The sequence below is a fragment of the Notamacropus eugenii genome, chromosome 2, assembly GCF_028372415.1.
Source record: "Notamacropus eugenii isolate mMacEug1 chromosome 2, mMacEug1.pri_v2, whole genome shotgun sequence".
NCBI classification, from domain to species: Eukaryota; Metazoa; Chordata; class Mammalia; order Diprotodontia; family Macropodidae; genus Notamacropus; species Notamacropus eugenii.
In genome coordinates, this window is record NC_092873.1 from 379,054,864 (window position 1) to 379,074,148 (window position 19,285).

The window sequence follows — 19,285 nt, forward strand, 5'->3', positions numbered from 1 at the left end:
CACCTACCCCAAGTCTATCAAACAGATATACAAGCCCAAACTTGTAGGTGAGGTCAGAGCTTGTTTTCCTTTCCCCCAACCACAAGCAGGCCCCAAAGCAACTGAAGAATGGGTGTTGAATTGAAAGAGAGACATTTGATAAAAGAAATAATGATCTTTAATGACATTTCCCTTTGGTATAAGTGAGACCCGTGAATAGATTCAAACAAAATAAGGGTAGGAGAGAGAAACAGAAGTGGAGGAGATAAAGATACAGTCAACTCTCCATTATCCACAACTACTCAGAAGTGTCTTCTACACTTCTTCCTCACACTGTCTAGCAACAGGTACTCAATAAATACATTGATTTGAATGATACCCTCTGAGACTTATCTGCAGCAAAGTTAAATTCCAGCCTTTTTCCTAGGCTAGGATGAGGTCTGGCTTTCAGTCCTGGCCATTTACTTGCTATGTGGCCTTCAACAATCACCTAACCTTCTCTATGCATCAGTTTTCTCACCTGTAAAATGGAGATAATAATGCCTGTGCTACTTATTTCACAGGCTTGTCATGATGGTAAAATGATATAATAGATGAAGTCTTTGAAAACATAAAAAAGGTGCTATACGTATAAAGATAACTTTTGTGCTCAAGCAAGTCAAAATCAGGAAATAATTCAGTTGCCAAAACTATAATATTCCCAAACTAAATAAAAATTCCACTGCTATAGATAAAACATTACCCCTCAAATAACGCAGAAAATTGAGAGTTGACTGTAAAGAAGAACAAAATACTGGATTCACTGTCCAACTCAAAGGAGTTGGAGAGGCTACAAGAGGCTACACTTTGGCTGTAAAATAGGAGAATGTGCATGCAACGCTGGGGGTGGGGGAAAATGGATGTTTACGAAATGTATATACAGACCCCCTAGAACAGGAGGCCCCAGCCAGGAGGCAATCTGTGTTATGTGGCAGAGGGGAGGAATAGGGATAGGACATTTACCTCCTCCTGGCCAGGAAGTAGGGTTCTGGGATAGGCTCTGAGGATTAAACATCCTCTTTGAAGAAGGGCAAGTAACCACATCTGCCCCTAGTCTCCCAAGCCCAGTCTGGGAGTCCCAGGCTAAGGGAGGGCTGGGAGACAGGATCCCAGGGGGGCAGATGGAGTGTCATCATTTCTAGCTCACAGGAAAACTTTGCATAAAACTTATTTAGACCTGGCGCATGGTCAAAGGCACAAGGTTTAAACACTGGAGGAGGGACAGAATTTTATCCCTTTGAAGAAAATCCCATTCCACTGGAGTTGTCCCTAACATTCCTTTCTCCTGTCAGGGGGTCTTGCCCAGGCCCATATGAGGGCCATGAGGCTGCAAGGGCACTACTACTCTCATGGAGGAGAAAAAAAAATTAATCCCTCCTCCAGGTCCCGAGCCCTAGGATTCAGGCCACTCACAGATACAAGAGTGCTGCAACCATAGCATTTGTCCCCAGAAAACTGTTGGAATTGGGACCAGAAAAGTGAAAAGGAATGTCCTGGAGGCTGGAACAGGGTTGGGGACAGAATCAGGTCAGTTACAACTTCCGTTCCACGGGCTGCTGAAGACATAGCTCACTGCCTGCAGAGATGATGGGTAGGTGATTGTCCATGTGGTAGCTGATGAGGTGACTGACGCTCTCAAATCGGTGATCCTTTGTCCTAACCTGGAGGGAGATGACAGAGGACATTCAGACACTGAGGGCTTTTTTTGGTGGGGGTGGGAGAAGGCAGTTAGAAGGATGGTTGAACTGGATGGAGAAGCATTCACCTCTCTATAACCAAAGAAGCTAAGGCATCCAAGAGAAGAGGGAGAAAGTTAAGAAGAAAGAACTGAGGCAATTGGATGATAAGTAGGAAACGTAAAAAGAATGAAGAAAATGCTTAAGACTGAGGACCTGAGTACCAAGCCAATAGCTATTACTGAAGGATCCTGGTTCTTCTTGGATGAAAAAGGATAGAGGTCATTTTAAAACTGAAGAACAAAAAAGGAGGGGCATGCCCATATGGCAAACAAAGGCCTGAAATCATTATCCAGGAAATAAATTAATAATAAGAGTGGCTTAGGTTGGGTAAAGATAAAGACACACCTTTGCAGAGTGGAGGGATTTACCTACTCACTCTCCAGAGGGAGGCACAGTAGAGGAAGAAGAGAGGAGGGAATAGGTAAAGATTATGGGAGAAAAATGATTAATAGTTCCAGAGAAGAGCTAAAGGCATATGTGTACCTTTGTTGGTCTAAAGATCTTACGGAACTGTGCAATGTGGATTCTTGATAAAGAGAGGGTATGTGGGTAGAGAAGCCTGGAATAGTATAGGAATTGTGGGGAAAGAAAACATGGGATCTGAGAGTTAGGAGACTCTGGCCCTGCCACTAACTAGCTGTGTGACCTTTACTTCGCCTCTTACCCTTTCAAGGCTATGTTTCCTTATCTGTAATATTAATAACTGCTAATAATAGCTAGTATTTATACAGTGAAGAAAGGCTTGTGAAGCATTTTACCTATATTATCTTATAACAACCCTGGGAGTTAGATGCTATTATGATCTCCATGTTACTAACAAGGAAACTGAGGCACAAAGGGGCTAACTGATATGCCCAGAGAGATAGAGCTAGTAAGTGTCTAAGGCAGAATTTGAATTAATGTGTATCCTAATCCTAGTGCTGCACTTTTCCTTCTGTACCACCTACACCCCACTGGCCAAAATAATAAGGAATCAAGTAAAAAAGACATTAAGCAAAATCTTTAAAAGTCTCTTCCAGAATCTGACCAACATAATAACCACAATTACCAGAGGATGCATGATAAAACATGCTAAAGTAGTTTTTGTTTTTTTTTAACATAGCCAATGTGGGAATTTGTTTTGTTTAACTATACATATTTGTAACATATATTTTGTTTTTTCTTGTTTTCTCATTTTGGGAACAGAAGGATGTGGAAGGGGAATGAAAAAGGACCTAAAAACAAAACAAAATTGAATGTAAGAAATAAAGTCTCTTTCAGCTCTAACATTCTAATACTCTTTTGTTTTTAAGTGGATACAAGCTAGAGGGAACAGACTTATGTATCAGGTCTCAGAACCTTGTTGGAGTTGGGCAATGAAACAGCCCCTAGCAGATGGAACTGGGTTGTCTCAGAAATTAGTAGTGGGGAGAGGTGGGAGTTCAGCCACCTGGAGGGAGAAAGGTGGTAGTAGAAACATTTGCAAAGAAGAGCTGTGTCTCAGGATGGAGACCGAATGACAGACCCCACCCACACTCATCTACACATCCAAGAACTCACCACGCCTTCAGGATCAACAAGCAGCAAATGTTTGGGCTGGCCACTCTGCAGACCAGTAAGGACATACTGGCCTGGGGTAGTTGTACTCTCCCGAACCAGGAAGTCCCCATTGAGCCTCAGCTGCCCTTCAGCCTCCCGTCTACTCAACTTCCCATGAAACCAGGGCTCCCCTCGGAGCTGTTCAGCCATTGGTGTTGTAGGAGCAGGTGGAGGGACACGAAGAGCATCTTCAAATGGCTCTGAGGGAGTAAAGGCAAGTCAGGGTAAAAACAGGAGGCAATGTGGCTCTTTTTACTAGTGGGACCCTCTTAGGAGTAGGCACAAAACAGACCCACCCCCCCAACCCAGTACTATGAGGTGATAATAGAGATCACACTGAAGAAGGAAGGAAAAAAATGGGAATAGAAAGAAAAGACACTGGAGGAAAAAATAATCAGGGGAAATGTAAAAAGAAAATAAAAACTAGGCGGGGAAAGAGTAATACTCACTCATGTCAAAGAGGTCACGTGGGGCACTGCCATTGGTAGTAGGGTTAGAAGGACCACCAGCCCCTTGGCGGACTTTTTCCAGGTTCTGGACATTGACGTAGGAGGGATCATCAAAGAGTTCTCTACCTACCAAGGGAATGGGAGTTTGTCAGCCAGAACCCCAGAGTCTATAATCCCCTTAACCCTTTCCCCCCCAACCCCAATTCTCCAGCTGTTCTAACCTTCCCTTTCTTCATACCTGGTCCAGGAGTTGGGAGCTGTTTTCGAATATCAGGGTCGCCACTGGCTAGCTGTCCAACAGGCTATGGTGGCAAACACAACATGAGAACTGCAGATAACAGTAGCCTATCTTATTCCCCTAGTCCCAAACTGACTTTCTTGCTCAGCTTAGGCAACATACCAAAGTGGCTCCTAGGTGGTTGGTGGATTGGGTACTAGGTGGGGGTGGACGAGGAACCCCTGGGGCAGCTCCATCCCGAAGCCTCATGTCTACTACCCCACCAAGAGGGGGCTCCTTCCCTGGGAAGTCATTGTAGTACTGATGGTCAGGTGGTTCCTCTTCCTCCTCATCCCAAGCTGAGCCATCAAAGCCAGCCATCCTCGAAGAAGAGAAAGAAAAGGAAAGTTCATTCATTTCCTGGCCCTAGCCCACACTGGCCTGCAGAGAGAGGATCTCATAAAAGTGGAGATTGGATATTTCTCCCCCAAAAGATTGAAGCAGGGCAGCAGCTAGAATAAGGACTGAGGCTTTAGCTCTCTAAAGGACCTGAGAGGAGACCAAGTACTATCTCCTAACTTCACAGATGAAGTTACTTGTCCTTGGGCACTCATCTGGTTAGTTTCCAAATCCAGCCCTCCATCCACTACCTCCTGCTGAGTCTTATCTAGAGGATACTAGGTGACATTGTAGACAGCACTGGACCTCGGATCAGGAAGATCTCAGTGGAGCTCATTACTGGCTACGTGACGCTAGACAAGTCACTTCACTTCTTTCTTGATAGTGCTTACCTCACAGGGTTTTGTGAGGATCAAATGAGATATTTGTGCAAAAGGATTTGCAAACTTTAAAAGAATTATATACTAGCAGAATAACAGATATTAGCTATTAACTGACCAGGGGTTATGGACCCAGAGTCTGTGGAAGACGTGGCTTATCTAGAAAGAGGGACAGCCTAGATTCCAAAGCAGTTCATCTTCCCAAAGAAATGATAACGAGAAGCTACCATTACAGCAGCAGCGCTAGAGATTAGACCCCAGGAAAGAATTCCCAGAAAGCCAGTAGAAAACATGGGAAAGAAAGAGGTAGGGCAGGTAGGACATGGGGTAACTTCCTCCATTCTGTAAGATTCTTTTAGCTCTGAGAAAGAACCTGTCAAGTGAGCTGAGGCAAGAGGGATAGCACACCCCTCATCTCCACTGCTTAGAAAAACTGGCTTTCTTCAATGCTCAGCATCTGTGCCACCTCTCAGCTCAGCGTCACTGGCTTCTTTGTCCCCCACCCAGTTGTTACAGCTTTCTCCTCTTTGTCTAATTTAATTGTTTAATTGTATTGATTTGTTGAAATGTTGTACTCTCCCATGCAGAATGGAAGCTCTGTCAGAGTCAAGGGGATGAACTGATTTTTTTTTTTTGGTCTTTTTATCCATTTTTACTGGCATCATGCTTTGCACAGAGTGGGAGCTTTAGAAAGGCTTGCTAGACTGAATGTGGTAATGTGGGTTTCTACTATATTTCTGAAGTATTTTTTCCTCTAGGGAAATATTCCCACCCCAATGCCCACATCCCTAGCCTTCATCCTACCTGTCATGGGGAGTGACAAGCTTGGGTGGGTTCCTGAGGTATTGTTTGAAGCGCAGCTCAAAGGCCTGGCCAATGGTGCTGATGACATCCTGTGCTAGTCCTTCTGGACACTCCAGGATGTGGCAGGCTATGGGCACAGCAGGCATTGTCCTTATAAGCAACAAGTGCGGGGCTAGGGATGTTCAGGCATGACCCATCCCAGCCATCCCAGGCTCCCTGGAAATAGCACCCACTGGGCAAGGGAAGCTTCAAGTGCCCTCAATGACCACAGAACTAGTAATTGGAGAAGGAACCCCTGACCCACCCTACCAGATTCCCACTTACCTCTCTGATTGACAGGATCTTTGGCAACATAGGCAACATACTCAGCAGTGTCCTAGGGGATCAGGTTCCGAGTCGGGGTAAGATCAGCCAGCATGGCTTTACATGTTCCCCACCAGCCCACAAAAACCTCTTTATTCCCCCCCCACCTCTACCCAATCATTCTGGGTCACCTCAATCCAGAGTCACTCCATTTTTCCCCAGCCACCATCTCTTTTTACCATAACTCACCGGATCCCCACCGGATGCAAATGAGATTGACTGCATGTGGTGATTGGCAATGATCTGAGAATTTGGGGTGGTGGGGTAGTGTTAGCAATTCCACTTTGACTCACATTCTTCACTCCTTAGTATTCTCTGTCCTACTAACTCCCTTATTTCTTTCTGTCCCATCCCCTGGTCCCTTCCACCAGGGGCCCTCTAACTATCTCCACCCAGATACCCAGTTCTTCCCTCACTTTCTCCCCTTGAGTTTCTCTGACTTCTCTTCACTGGCTAGACTGTTTCCCTCTCCCCAACCCCCCCAGGCACAACAAACCTGTTTACAGTCTGCAGCCATGAGATTGAGGCTGCTGGTAGAAACAGTCAGGGTGATAGGCATGCCAGCAAACTTTAGATTACTCCTCCCCAGTATGGAGCTGAGTGGGCGGCTACAGGGCTAATAAGAAAGGATCCACAGAAAATTTGGGGGTTAAAGGCTACAGGCCTACCCCTAAAGCCCCAATTTCTATATCCAGAAACCCATCTCCCCTCCATTGCTCCTGGCTTCCCCTCCGTCTCTCCTCCCATCTACTACTCTCCACAACAATGCTCCCCAGGTACCTTTCTCCTTCGTGCAGCCCCCTTGGCTCCTGGCACAGCCTCACACACCAGACTGATGGCTTCTCTGAGAAGACAAAGACTTGCTTAGAAGCAAAGATTTCCCTGGGCCCCAACATAGGTCTAAGGGAGGGGAAGCCAGGGACAGACTCCAGGGGCACTCTGAGCTCTTTGTAGTGGCTGATTGAATTAAGGGCCTTTAATATTTGATGATACTAAGGAGCTGCCTGCTGGTTGATTGGATTAGGGCCTCTGAGCCCAGTGATGGACCCAGTCACTTCCCCTTAACCTCAACCCTTCTAGTCACCAAATACTAATTTTCCCTGAAACCATGCTCCCACCCTTCAGGGTCTTTGTAATCTTATGGGCTGGCACACAGTAAGCCCAGCCAAAGTTCATTGACTCAAGTGCGTGCCTCCTCCATTCCAAGGCTGAAAAGGCAGAGGGGAACCTAGATCTTCCACTGGGCTCCCTTAAGTGCCCCATCCCTCAGTAATAATGCTCTTCCTGTGCTATCATGACCACAGAGCCCCAGGAGCTCACTAACTGCTATGAGCCCCAGCAACACTGACTGGCCCCCATGCCCCCAGACAGACACCACTTACCTGGTAACCTGGGTGCGAGTACTGAAATCCAAGGCCCGCATCGACTGGAGGACCTCCACACAACCCATGTACTGAGGGAGGGGGAGGGAGGGAAAAGTGGAGCATTTGACCTCTGCCAACTACTATCAGCACCACCCTCAACACACATGCACACAAAAGACCCCCCAGGATTTTCTCCTATATTAATTCCAGAATGTGAACGCCTACCCACTGACTATGCTTGGTATCTGAATGTAGAACACCCCTGGTCCCAGTGTAGAGGGAGAGAAGAAGAGGTTAGAGAAACAGTCTATGTAAAGTAATGGGGAAAGAGAAATCTTTAGGTGCTGGGAAAAGACCAGAATGATATGGAGGAAGAGAACAGGAAATAAGAATGTCTGCACAAGAATTAGGGGAAAAAAAGCAGGGGGGAAACAGAAAGGAATGGGAAATAGCAGCATTTGGGGCAGGGAACAGGACAGGTAGGAAGTAATACATGGAGGGACCTGAAGAGGGAATTTGGCACATAAAGAAAACATAAAATCCAGCAAAACAAGGGACTTACAAGGGTCTCAGGCAAAAGAAGACTACATGGGGATTGAGGGGAGGAATATTTGAGAATACGGACATACTCACTCACCCGAACAAGGTAGGAAACCCCAGGTCCCATGACCTTGTCGTTGGGATGTAACCAACCCCGAGTTGGCTTGTTGACAAAGCTCCCGTGACGAGTCCACTCCTCACCCCCCAGCTGGCCCCCTTCCACCCGAGTCCTCCGCCCGCCGCTCAGTTTGTTCATGTCCTGGAGAAGAGGTGAAGGGCCTGAGTCCGGCCCAGTGCCCCCTGCATTTCCTTCCCTATCCTCAGGTCCTTGTCCTGACTCTTCAGAGGGACCGAGCCGCCCCCCAGTTGGGTTGGCTAGCTTCAAATTGCTCATCCGAGGGAAAAAAGAGCAAAGGGTTGTAGGACTATCATCCACCAGCACTGGGGGCAAGATGGGTCCCAAGGAAGAGGCAGATGGTGAGGATAGCTCCCCAGGGGATAAGGATCCCAGAGTCCCCTCTTCCAATGAAGACAGAGATTCATTCCTAAGAGGGTTGTACTTGGGCTTGGGGGGCAGGAGATCCATGGCTAGAGGAGAAAGGAAACTGCTGTCCAGCCCGGCCCTCCCCCCAGCCAGGGTAAGGGGGCCGGGCTGGGGGCATTCCCAGACCCTTAGTCTGATCTGCTATATACAGGCAGATAGTCACAGAACCCTTGCAGAGAAGACCACCACTCCCCCAGCTCAGATCCAGACAAGCCCTAGCTCCAACCCCGCCTAGCATGAAGCCTCTTTTCTAGCTGTAGAAGAGAGAGCTGGACCAGGAACAGTTTGGCTCCTCCCCAGGGGAGGAGAGTTAGTAAGTGGAGGCCAATCAGGAGGACAGTGCTGACTCACAGGCACAGAAGGGGCAGAGCCCCCCACCTCTACCCCACCCAAGGCCTCAAATCCTAAGGGAGGGAATCTCTGTGGCCCTCCCATTTCCACATATCCACCCACCCCCCCTCTTCCCAACCAAGCATAATCAGGAATGGGGAAAAGGGAAGGGATGATGAGAAGAGAGAACAGATCTGAAAGTCTAATGCCTGACTGCGAAGGGGGAGGAGAAGACAGGAAGCCAGGGCAGTGGGGAAGGAAAGAGAGAAAGACAGGGAAAGGGGGCAATCCCTGACTTATTTCCCTTTCCCACCCCAGTTAAAAATTCTGGCAACCTTGCCGTGGGGAGAAGATCCCCAGGGAACCTCAAGGCCATTAGCTAAAACTGCCATAACAGCTGGAGATATAGTAGAAAGAAAATCTCTCTGTGCTGTCTGGGAAACAGGGAAGGAAAGAAAGATAGGAAGGGGTTGCTAAGCAAAGGGGCAAGATGAGCAGAGAGCCAAGAGAGACTGAAAGAGCCAGGGAGCAAGGCCAAACCAGTGCATTGGTAGAGCCAGCCCAACAAGGCCTCTGAAGGAAGCATGTGGGATCCTGGAGAGCTTGGGACTGTAAAGAAAGAAGGCAGGTGAGATGAGTCTCACCTTTTAAGCCTCTCCACATGACATAAGGGAAGTGAGCCAGCCACAAAGACAGTCCAGCCCCCACCTGTACTACCTAGGGCATTACTGGGGGAGTTCAGCTGTCAGTTTCCTCCCAAGATGATGTTTCAACCAAGAGAGCATCACTTGGAAGGTGGGCAAGGCTCTGTTCTCCCGAGTCCAAACGTTAGGACACATCACTACCCAACAATTCTCCTGTCCGTGGGGTTCCTCTCCCTTTGTATATGGGCACTTACCCATTCCATGAAGATCACAGGAAAGGAAAATCCATTACTGACCACAGGATCCTAATTATCCTAATCCTAGAGGTCTATGCTCTCTCTGATTCCAAAGCTAGGCTTCCAGACTCCTCCCCATAGCCACCAGGCACTGATAGTAAAGGCAGATTTAAAAGCAAAGAGGGTCAAAGGCAGCCCCTGGCATCCATGGGCAATGTCTTATACATATATATGGTAATCCAACTGCCACTTCTCTCCCAGTTATCCCTAAATCTCCCTTCTGAGGATGAGTGCCACTCTGAAAAAGGGCTCTACTCCAACCTTCACGCTTCCCCCATATTCTAATCATACAGAAAAGGAGAGTTTGGGGAGTCGGGTTTGAGTCTGGACACAGGAAACAGTCCAAAACTCATTTCCTCCACCCACAAGTTCCTGACTTCCTGCCAAACCAAATGGAAGAGAGGGCAGAAATTCCTACAAAGGCAGACAGCAAAAAAAGACTAGAGGAACTAAATTCAAAATTAAGCCTCAGGTACATTCCTAGCTAGGGAGAGGGGGAAAAGCTTTCTTTCACCTCCTAGGCAAATTGTACTAACAGAAGCAGTGGAAAGAATGGTGGATTTGAAGTCAGAATACCAGGGCTAAAATCCCACTTCTACTTGGCACCTGCAACTTTAGGCAACCTCTCCATGCCTCAGACCCCTCATCTATAAAATGAATGGAAGGGAAGAGGATTGGCTTGGATGGTCTCTAAGGTCTCCTCCTGCTGGGAATCTACGATCCCATAAATGGGGGAGGGGAGAGAAGAGAGAAGGGTTTGTTTCAACTCCTAACTGGGAGAAGAAATTTATCATCCCCATTTCCTCACTCCCCAGGGCTCACTCAGTTCACAGATCACAGAAAAAAAAGAAGACCCAAAAGATAATTACCCCGATATCCTACATACTTTGTGCCAAGACTCTTGTACTGTCTAGAGATACTCACTTTCTTATAGCTTTCACAGTAAGAGAGTAGTGAGCCATATATAACGGAATATTTGGAAAAGAATGTAGAAGAAACTCAGTTCCAGAGAACCAAAAACTAGATGACTTTCAGAGGTTTGGGGTGGGGGTGGGGAATATCTGCTTTCTCTGCCCAGGGGGAGGAGAGTACAGTGGCAGGGAGCAGCCGGAAATGGCAAAAGCCTCAGGAATGTTTCCTGGACTGAAGGTTAGGCAGACATAGAAAAGACGGGGAATACCTAAACAAGAAAACAGGAATGGGGGTTGGAGTAAAGTCTCTAGGGCCAGAGAGCAAAAAGCATCCCCCCACACCTCCCAATTGCAAAATACCCTACTCTTTTAGGGTAGGTAGGGAGAAGTTACCCATTTCACAACCCCATTCCACACACCAGGGAATCCATGGCCCAGCCCAGCTCCTGAGGTACAGGTACGACATGCAGCTGTTTCTGGGGTGGAGCCGGTCCTGGGAAGGGAAACTTAGGGAGTAGATCTGGGAACTCGTGAGGGATTTCCCATCCCTTCTCCCCTACCTCCAAGCCCAACCCACTTCAGGTCATCCCACACCCAAGAATAAAATTAAGGCCCAAAGGGGAGGGAAAGTACAGCCAATCTTCAATCCCTCAGATTTGAGTCAGGGTTAGGAATAATGAGGCAGTAGAAAGAGCCTTTGGCTTACAGTTGGCAAACTTAAGATGATTTCAGCCTCTAATACATAATACTAATGTGATCATGTCACTTAAACTCTCAGAGTTTCAGTTTCCTCATGTGTAAAATGCAAATGAGAAAATTTGCACTGCCTCTCTCAAAGGAATTTAAGGGGATACTGCTATATATCTCATTTATTTAAATTATTACCACAATATGGGGTGGGGGACAGGGACACAGGCACCAGGAACTGAGGAGAAAACCTAGGCTGGATGGAAGGACAGAGTGTGATTGAGAAAGGAAGCCAGGTTTCTGGGTTTGAAGCAGGGACCTTTCAGGTTACAAGGATCGCTTCAGATTTTAATGAGCACCTTAGAAGTATCTCTTGGGAGGTATGGTTTCAGAGAATTATAAAGGGAAAGGTCATCCAAAATATTTTCCAGCTTACTTTTCCAGGCTTAGTGTTTCTCTACTTCACACACTCTGTCTTATAGCCAAATTAATCTGCTTACTATTCTAGTCCACAGCATATCATCTTTCATCTCTGTACCTCTACACAGTACCTTTTGCATCCTTGTAATGCAACCACCTCTGATTCATAAAATGTCTAGGTTCATTTAAAGTTCCACTCAAATGCCACTATCTCCAGGAAGTTTATCCTGATTTCCCCCAGTTGCTAAAGGAAATTATTCTTATGGAAATTACTTTGTGCATAATTTATATTTAATTTTCTACCTGCATGTTGTCTCCTCTCATTAGGAGGCAAGCTCCTTGAAAGTAGGAATTGTTAGGTTTTTGTCTATGCATACGTAGACAAGCACTCTGTGGGACACACAGGGGAGCTTAATAAATTCTTACTGAATTAAATGGAAATGGGCCCCTACTGAATTAAATGGCCAGGGAGGAGAAAGAAATGAGGTATACAGAGGGGTCGTGACCTAATGAAGGGCGGAGTTCCCCAGAATTCTAGAAGGCACTTCGGGGTGGGGTACGGGTAGCCCGGGACTAGCCGTAAAGAATAGTTGGAGGGCCCCCTCTCGGGGTAGGGGCGTTCAGGGAGTGTTAAGATTAAAGAGGGCGTGGTTTCGGGGGGGAGGGATGAGGAAGGCAAAGTTTTCCAAAATAGGGGGCGGGAGGGGGAAACATTTAGGTCGGTGACAACTTTGAGGGGTTCGGGGAGCCCCTGAACTGGGGGCTGGACTTCCGGGGATGGGGTCCCAGAAGGCGGGACTTATGTATGGTTGGCCGGAAGTGGGATTCCAGTGGATTGGGGGGAAGAATATTAAATAAAGATGATAAAAATTTCATACTCACCAGGGCCGCATGGGGTCTCCGCTCCGCGCCGCGGGCCGGTCTCACTCCGGATCTGGCGGCCGCAGCTTCTTAGAGGAGACGCTCCAACTTTCTCCCCCCCCCCCAGGCCCAGCCTCCCCGAAGAAACTTTATTGCACTCACTTCCGGCCTGACTAACCTTTGACCCCTACGCATTACGTGTCTCCTCCTTTCTCCATTTCATTGCCCCGCCCCTCCCGTAGAAGTGCAGGGTGGGGCCCTCAAGTAATGATACCCAATAAGAGCTTGTGTATGGTCTCATGGGCGTATACGAAACATACTGTCTGGCCCTATGGACCAATAAGAACCCGAGGTGGGATAGAGTGAAAACTATAAAAGCCAATAAGCGTCTCAAAGGTGGGCTCTTTTTCCCGCCTCCGATAGAATGAGCCAATTAATTGAAGGAGCGGCAGGTTTGAAAGCGAGGCCCCGTAGAGTTGTGGTGCGCGCGCGCGTAGCTGTAGTTAGGCGGTTGGAGGCGCGGGGTTGGGGTCCCCCGGAAGGAGCAGACATGTCGCATAAACAAATTTACTATTCGGACAAATACGACGATGAGGAGTTCGAGTACCGGTCAGTTCGGGCGTGAAGGGGGTGGCCATGCTAGGTAAAGTAGGCAACGGCGGGTGCGGGCGCGAGGACCATCTTAGCCTTAGCGATGGACGGGAGAAAGAGCTAGAAACGCATGCGCTAGAGCCAACTGGGAAGTTAGACGCATGCGCAGGAAAGGTTCGTAGTGAGGCGGGGTAAATTATATTTAGAACGCATGCGTGGAATCCTCGCGGTTTGATAAAGTTGCAAAGGAAGGGGACGAAATAGTGAAGGCTTGTTACCTTTACCTGTGCTGGTCTGCCGCCATCATCCCCCCACCCTCTTTCAAACTGACAGCTCTCTTTCATGTCTGCCTAAGGAATGCCAGGTGGTTATGGAACTGAGAGTGTGGCAGGCCCGCCGGTGATATCCATTAACCCCAAGAAAAAAGGGGGTGATTGAGGGCTCCTTTGCCCCTGGAACTGTGAGGGTTCAGTGAGTGGGAAGGACGTCGAAAGCGTTAAATATGCTAGTAAATAATGGATTGAAGGGAGGAAGGATATGACAGATATCCACATAAATTTGAAGGACCATTTAGAAAAAAGGATTAGACTTAGTCTAGGTGGCTTCAGAAAACAGAACTAGGACCTATTGGTACCTCTGACTAAGGACTCCCTTCTTAATTATTAGTAGTGCTGTCAAATGTAAAGCATTGTATTCTATGATAGTAAGTTGTACCTGCCACTGCAACTGTCGGGGCAGATCCCATGTTAACTAGATGTAGAAGAGAAATTCTTTTAATGGATTTTAATGGCACTCTTGCAAAAATTCTAAGACCTTTGTGTTTTGGAAAACAGATAATTTACTAACCACCTATTGGAACGTTTTAATTTGTTCTTGCTATAATATAAAGGTTCTTAAGATATCTCCAATTCTTTCCAACTAGATTTCAGGTTCCTTAAATACAAGGAAAAGACATGGATTTCATTTGTATATCTCACAGGACCTAGCATAGGGTTCTGTACACCCTAGGCAACTGCTAACACCAGCCAACATATATTGGGTGCCTACTCTCATACAAAATGTTGCAGAGAACTAGATAAAAACCCAATACTTCTTAGCTGTTCTTTTAAATAAACTAATAACAGAGACTCATTTATCAGTCCCCCCAATTATTAAATCAGAATAAGGAAAAGTCACTTGTTTGGTCCTGGGGAACATGCCGTTTTGGAACCCCAGCTGAAATGGCTTTGTAGTAGGCCTTGGTTTAAAATATCCTGTGCTACTGTGTTAAATGAAAATTATTTGTTCAGGTTGGTGGTTTTTAATTCTCAGCCTGTTAGCATATAAATCCCTAATCAGGGATTCTGGCAAGAAACATTTATTTGGATACAGAGACACCTTTGTATACAAGGAACATTCAGCAAATATTCATTGACATTACTGAAGCTCAAATTGGGTCACGAGGACTCAGATTTCAAATAATCAAACAGCTCATCTGCCTCCCTGAGTGACTTAGACCCCAGCTCAGAACCTTAGCTAAGAAGTATTTCAAGTTTTCCAAAAAAGGATCAGAAAATTAAAAACCATTTAGTTTTCTACTCTGTACACTGGCTTTTCAGAACCACTATCCACATTCCCTCCCCAGAGTCATGCTCTTTCCCAGATATTGATTAAGATCTATCATCAATCAACTGTTATAAGTATTCTAATAATGCCATTCTCATCAGCATCATTAATCAAATACAGTATTAGTTTTAAAGTTCTCAATAATATATTACAAGTTTTTGAAAGTGTTTCTATAGTAGTCTTGACTGAAGAAATCCCCCATTAGATTGTAAGCTCCCTTGAGAGCAGGAATTGTTATTGTTCCTTTGTATCTTCTCTTTAGTCCATGATATACTTTTCTGTACAGAGTGAAAGGCATAATATAGAGTGTTGATTGCCTAACTGCACCATGCTTAGATGCAAACCATCCCCACATTTCTGTTACAGGCACGTCATGTTGCCCAAGGACATAGCCAAACTGGTCCCTAAGACCCACTTGATGTCTGAGTCTGAGTGGAGGAACCTTGGTGTCCAGCAGAGTCAGGGATGGGTCCATTACATGATCCATGAACCAGGTCAGTGGAAAATCTGAAAGCAACTCTATAGGATAACACTGGAAAAGTAATAAGATCATATATCAATGTAATAAGCTAAGAAGATGGGAAGGGGGAGGAGGGATGTAATAGTTAATAATTTATTGTCTTAAGCATCTGTGCCCATGTAATTGCTGATTATTTTATCTATTTAGGTGGGATAGATGAGTGTTCCCTTGCCCTACATGGAGACCACAAATAGCAAAATATCTAGAGTTCAATGATGGCTTGTCATTTGGTCAGTAAGCCTTTACTATGTGCTAAGCACAAGACAGTCTCTATTCTCAACCAGCTCATAATCTAATGGGGGATACCATAAGCAAACAGATTGTACAAACAAACTGTATGGGATAAATAGGAAATAATTAACAGAAGGAGGACACTAAAATTAAGAAGGAAAGTTGTCCTGTAGAATGTGGGATTTTTGTTGGGACTTGAAGGAAGCCAGAAGGCAGAGATGAGGCGGGAAAGTATTACAGGCATGGGTGACAGCCAGAGAAAATAACTGGAGCCAAGAGATGACTGTCTTGTTCATGGAATAGCAAGGAGGCCAGTATCACTGGATTGAAGAGTATGTAGAGGTGTGTAAGGCCTAAGAAAACATGAAAGGTGGGAGGACAACTTCGAAAGCCAGAGAATTTTGTATTTAATTCTGGAGGCAATAGGAAGCCACTAGAATTTATCGAATAGAGGGATGATATAGTCAGACTTGTGCTTCAGGAAACTCATTTTGACAGCTCTATGAAAAACGGATTGGAGTAGGAAAAGGCCAGTGGCAGGCTGACCTACCAGCAGGCTGTTATAATAATCCAGGCCTGAAGTGATGATAGCCTGCCCTACAGCAGTGGCAGTGTCAGAGGAGAGGTGGAGGTATATTCAAGAAATGTTGGAAAGTGAAGTTGACAGGCTTTGCAACAGATTGGCTATGGAAATGAGAGATGGTGAGGAGTTAAGGATGGCTAAGTTTCAGGCCTGAAGGTCTGGGAGGATGGTGTTTCCCTCTACTGTAATAAGGAAGGTAGGAGGAGAAGGCATTGGGGAAAAGATGAGTTCAGTTTTGGACACAATAAGTTTGTTTAAGATGTCTACTGGACATCCATTCAAGATATCTGAAAAGCAGTTGGGAGCCTGTCTATGTGGACACTCCTCTTAAATTCTGTACTCTCTGATTACGGACTAGTTATAAACTAAAGTCAAATATTCCCTATTAACTATCTCTACCTCCCCTGCTTCTCTGCCCCTCAGAAACCCAATTTTTGTGCTTGGACATCTTTGAACTATAGCCAAAAAAACTTGTTTTTTATAAATCACCAGATAAAACATCAGAAATTCAGCTTCAGGGCAACGCTAATAAAAGACACTTCTATATCTAGGCAAACCACGTAGAGGGAGAATTGATGTGAGCATTAATATATTTGCTGGCAGACCAGGCTGCTTGGTCTTTTTCTAGGGCTGAATGGTAAAATAAAACTTAAGTTCTAAATATTAGAGTGTGCTTATTAACACATAGATGATGACATAAGGGGGAACTAGCTCATGAGAACAGTCCAGTTTGTCTCATCTTATCGAAATATCTATTTCCCTGTCTTCCAGAGCCTCACATTTTGCTGTTCCGGCGGCCACTGCCTAAGAAGCCTAAGAAATGAAAGAGCATGCCATTTCTGTTCCAAGCTGTACATAGCTGTCCTTAACCCGCTAACATCTTTCTGCTAATAGTGTTGCCTTCTTGTTTCTCACTTGGGATATTTAAGGGATGATTAATACACTGTTTGAAAGTGCTGGTGACTTGTTTCTTGAGCAAAGCTGACATCACCACCACTACCCCATTGGGTGCTCTGATGAATGTAACTTCAGCTGAGCTTTGCCTCCAAAAGCCATGGCAAGTTTCTTATCAAGCTGAACACATCAAGTAGATGGACAAAGCACCAAGAGTGACTGAAGATTCATCATTGTTTAGTTGTGGGGCATGTATAATTGTTTGTGTTTTTTTCCCCACCAGGTTGTGTATAAGGTGACTTAATGGATTTATATTTTCATTTGTTGGAAACTTTCCATTTTATTCAAGAAATGTCTGTTCTGTTGAAATCCCTTGAATAAAGAGGAAGTTTTTGTAATTCATTCTTAGATTCCTTCTGCCTGTGATCAGGATGAGTATCATTCATGAGATACCAAGGTCCTAATCTGACTTCAGTACTTTTCGGATAATGAGGCTCATTTCAGGGATTTAATTTCAAAAATATGTTAAGCTGATTATTCTTAGCCATCTGCTGAAAATCTTCATTTCAAACTTTCACTGGTCCAGGGCAGCTCTCTCAAAAAAATGCATTAGTCTGTCACATTTTATATTTGTATGTCTTCTGCCAAAGCATTGCTTTACGAATTCAGGCACGAATAAAGGGAATAATTCCATTCACAACAGTTCCACATATAATCTATGACAAGAATAGATTTTCATCAAGCTAAATTCCCTTTAGTGTAGTGTTGACAGTCTTCTGAGCTAAAGACCCCTCTGAGGTGCTGCTTTTCTACCTATTTCTTTGAACATTTAATAACATTCCCTGTTAAGTGTTTGGCCTGAATAGGATAGTCTACAGATTAGAAGCGGCCAGTTTGAGATCTTGTTCAGGTCACACTGACAGAGTGCAGATATGATACAATGAGCAGTTATGGGAAACAGTTAAGGAGCTGGTAGAAGTTCTTTAAAGAAAAAAAAAATCCAGACACACTAAATAATTATCTTGGTTTCCAAGGACACCCCTTTGGCTTCCTCTTCCTGAGGTGGAGATTCATGAAATTGTCCCGATAAGAAAAAGTTGCTGGGTTTGAATTCTAGGTGGCCTTTGACCAAGTGACTAACCTTTGGTTTGAGTGGATAAGAAGTCAGTCATTCTGTCGTGCTGTTATTGGTTTTTAAAAATGAGACCACTTCTTCCTCATGACAGTCTTACCGGGAGTTGGAGATTTTTAGTCAGATGAAATAGCTCACATTTCTATAGTATCAGGCTTGCAAAGGTTTGGAAAATGAGGCTTGTAGGTTAAGTGATTTTGCCCAAAGCCAGACAGTTACAAAGTATCTTACAACTCTGATGGACTGTCTTGTTTGTCCTCAAAAAGGGCCATGACATCAGGGAGGTGATGCCATGACATGCAAGTGAATTGGATCTAAGTACAGGAGGGCTGTGCAAAGTCACCAGCCTCACTTTCTCCTCCGGTGCCATCTGGGTCCAGGGGCCAGATGTAGATAAGGCAACCAATGGCCCTGGATGCAGTGGGAGACCTTGGCCTCTTTAATCTGAAGCCTTTAACAGGTTTTAGTTTGACTGAGGCAACAACCCAATGAATCACGTGGTTGTTACCTTAAGGCTACAAGCTCCACTTACTAGTGTTGCGTAAACAAGGCCTCCTATAGCAAGCGCTCTAACGCTGGTTACTTAGGAAGGCTAGGGAGAGGGCCTTACCTGTAAATGGCCCTAAAAATAAAAGACAAGTGAACTATGTACTTGACACTGCAGGGAAAGTTCCGGGGCTGCTAAGCATAGCTGGGTGTGGCAAGGTATTAGCTTTCTTTTAAAGATACTTCCAATTCTCGTGTTTTGACTAGGTGCCCAGGGCAGAATTTCCTCCCTCTCCCCAAGAAATGTTCGTCTTTTAGAGGCAATGGACTAGCCGGGCCCTGATCCTCTATTAAGCATCCACAGAAAAGTGCTGTGCCCTCACCTTAGAAGGTGGTGGTGTCTAATCAAAATGTCGTCTCACCCACCAACCAGCTACGTGCCCACTGCACCTTCACCCCGCAACTACTGCGGGCAGAGCTGTGGCCTGTGCTATCGGACTGCGTCCTTTAGTCCCGCCGGGATTCAGCTACAGCAGACCAAAAGCTCTTTGAGGCCCACTGTTAAGACAGTTTCTATGGAAACCTGGCCGGAGGGGGAGGAATGAGGGCACCACCCCGCGTCCCAGCACTTCCGGGCGTGACGGCCACGTGCTCTCCACCAACAACAAGCCGGCGCCTCTCCAGCCCTCCGTTCGGGGA

The 19,285-nt window shown here is 45.7% G+C and overlaps 2 protein-coding genes across 4 annotated transcripts; one reads left to right on the plus strand and one right to left on the minus strand.

Moving 5' to 3' along the window:
• Positions 1-134: 134 nt before the first annotated feature.
• SHC1 (SHC adaptor protein 1) lies at positions 135-12,714 on the minus strand. Of its 3 annotated transcripts, XM_072647154.1 has the most exons (14): positions 12,566-12,699; positions 10,996-11,069; positions 7,949-8,110; positions 7,330-7,400; positions 6,728-6,791; positions 6,444-6,563; positions 6,137-6,190; positions 5,909-5,960; positions 5,585-5,711; positions 4,185-4,383; positions 4,023-4,086; positions 3,785-3,910; positions 3,297-3,535; positions 135-1,679 (listed from the first exon to the last, which is right to left on the minus strand). In XM_072647154.1, the coding sequence occupies exons 2-14, from the start codon at positions 11,005-11,007 to the stop codon at positions 1,551-1,553; spliced, it is 1,419 nt and encodes a 472-aa protein (XP_072503255.1). In that variant the 5' UTR covers positions 11,008-11,069; positions 12,566-12,699; the 3' UTR covers positions 135-1,550. The 3 variants fall into 3 exon arrangements, with proteins under 3 accessions (XP_072503255.1, XP_072503254.1, XP_072503253.1); XM_072647153.1 differs by lacking the exon at positions 10,996-11,069 and having other exon boundaries at positions 12,566-12,714; XM_072647152.1 differs by lacking the exons at positions 10,996-11,069; positions 12,566-12,699 and having other exon boundaries at positions 7,949-8,749.
• Positions 12,715-12,829: 115 nt separating this feature from the next.
• CKS1B (CDC28 protein kinase regulatory subunit 1B) lies at positions 12,830-17,370 on the plus strand. The gene is made up of 3 exons (XM_072647171.1): positions 12,830-13,153; positions 15,107-15,234; positions 16,846-17,370. Exons 1-3 carry the CDS (start codon positions 12,969-12,971, stop codon positions 16,896-16,898), a joined length of 366 nt encoding a protein of 121 aa, XP_072503272.1. The 5' UTR covers positions 12,830-12,968; the 3' UTR covers positions 16,899-17,370.
• Positions 17,371-19,285: the final 1,915 nt, after the last annotated feature.

Coding starts and splice junctions, on each gene's coding strand:
- CKS1B (XM_072647171.1), top strand. CDS start 12,969: ATGAGCCAATTAATTGAAGGAGCGGCAGGTTTGAAAGCGAGGCCCCGT. Junction 13,154..15,106: donor GATGAGGAGTTCGAGTACCG/GTCAGTTCGGGC, acceptor TTTCTGTTACAG/GCACGTCATGTTGCCCAAGG. Junction 15,235..16,845: donor TTACATGATCCATGAACCAG/GTCAGTGGAAAA, acceptor CCTGTCTTCCAG/AGCCTCACATTTTGCTGTTC.
- SHC1 (XM_072647152.1), bottom strand. CDS start 8,437: ATGGATCTCCTGCCCCCCAAGCCCAAGTACAACCCTCTTAGGAATGAA. Junction 4,384..5,584: donor CTTGTCACTCCCCATGACAG/GTAGGATGAAGG, acceptor CTCTTCTTCGAG/GATGGCTGGCTTTGATGGCT. Junction 1,680..3,296: donor TTGTTGATCCTGAAGGCGTG/GTGAGTTCTTGG, acceptor ATCTCCCTCCAG/GTTAGGACAAAGGATCACCG.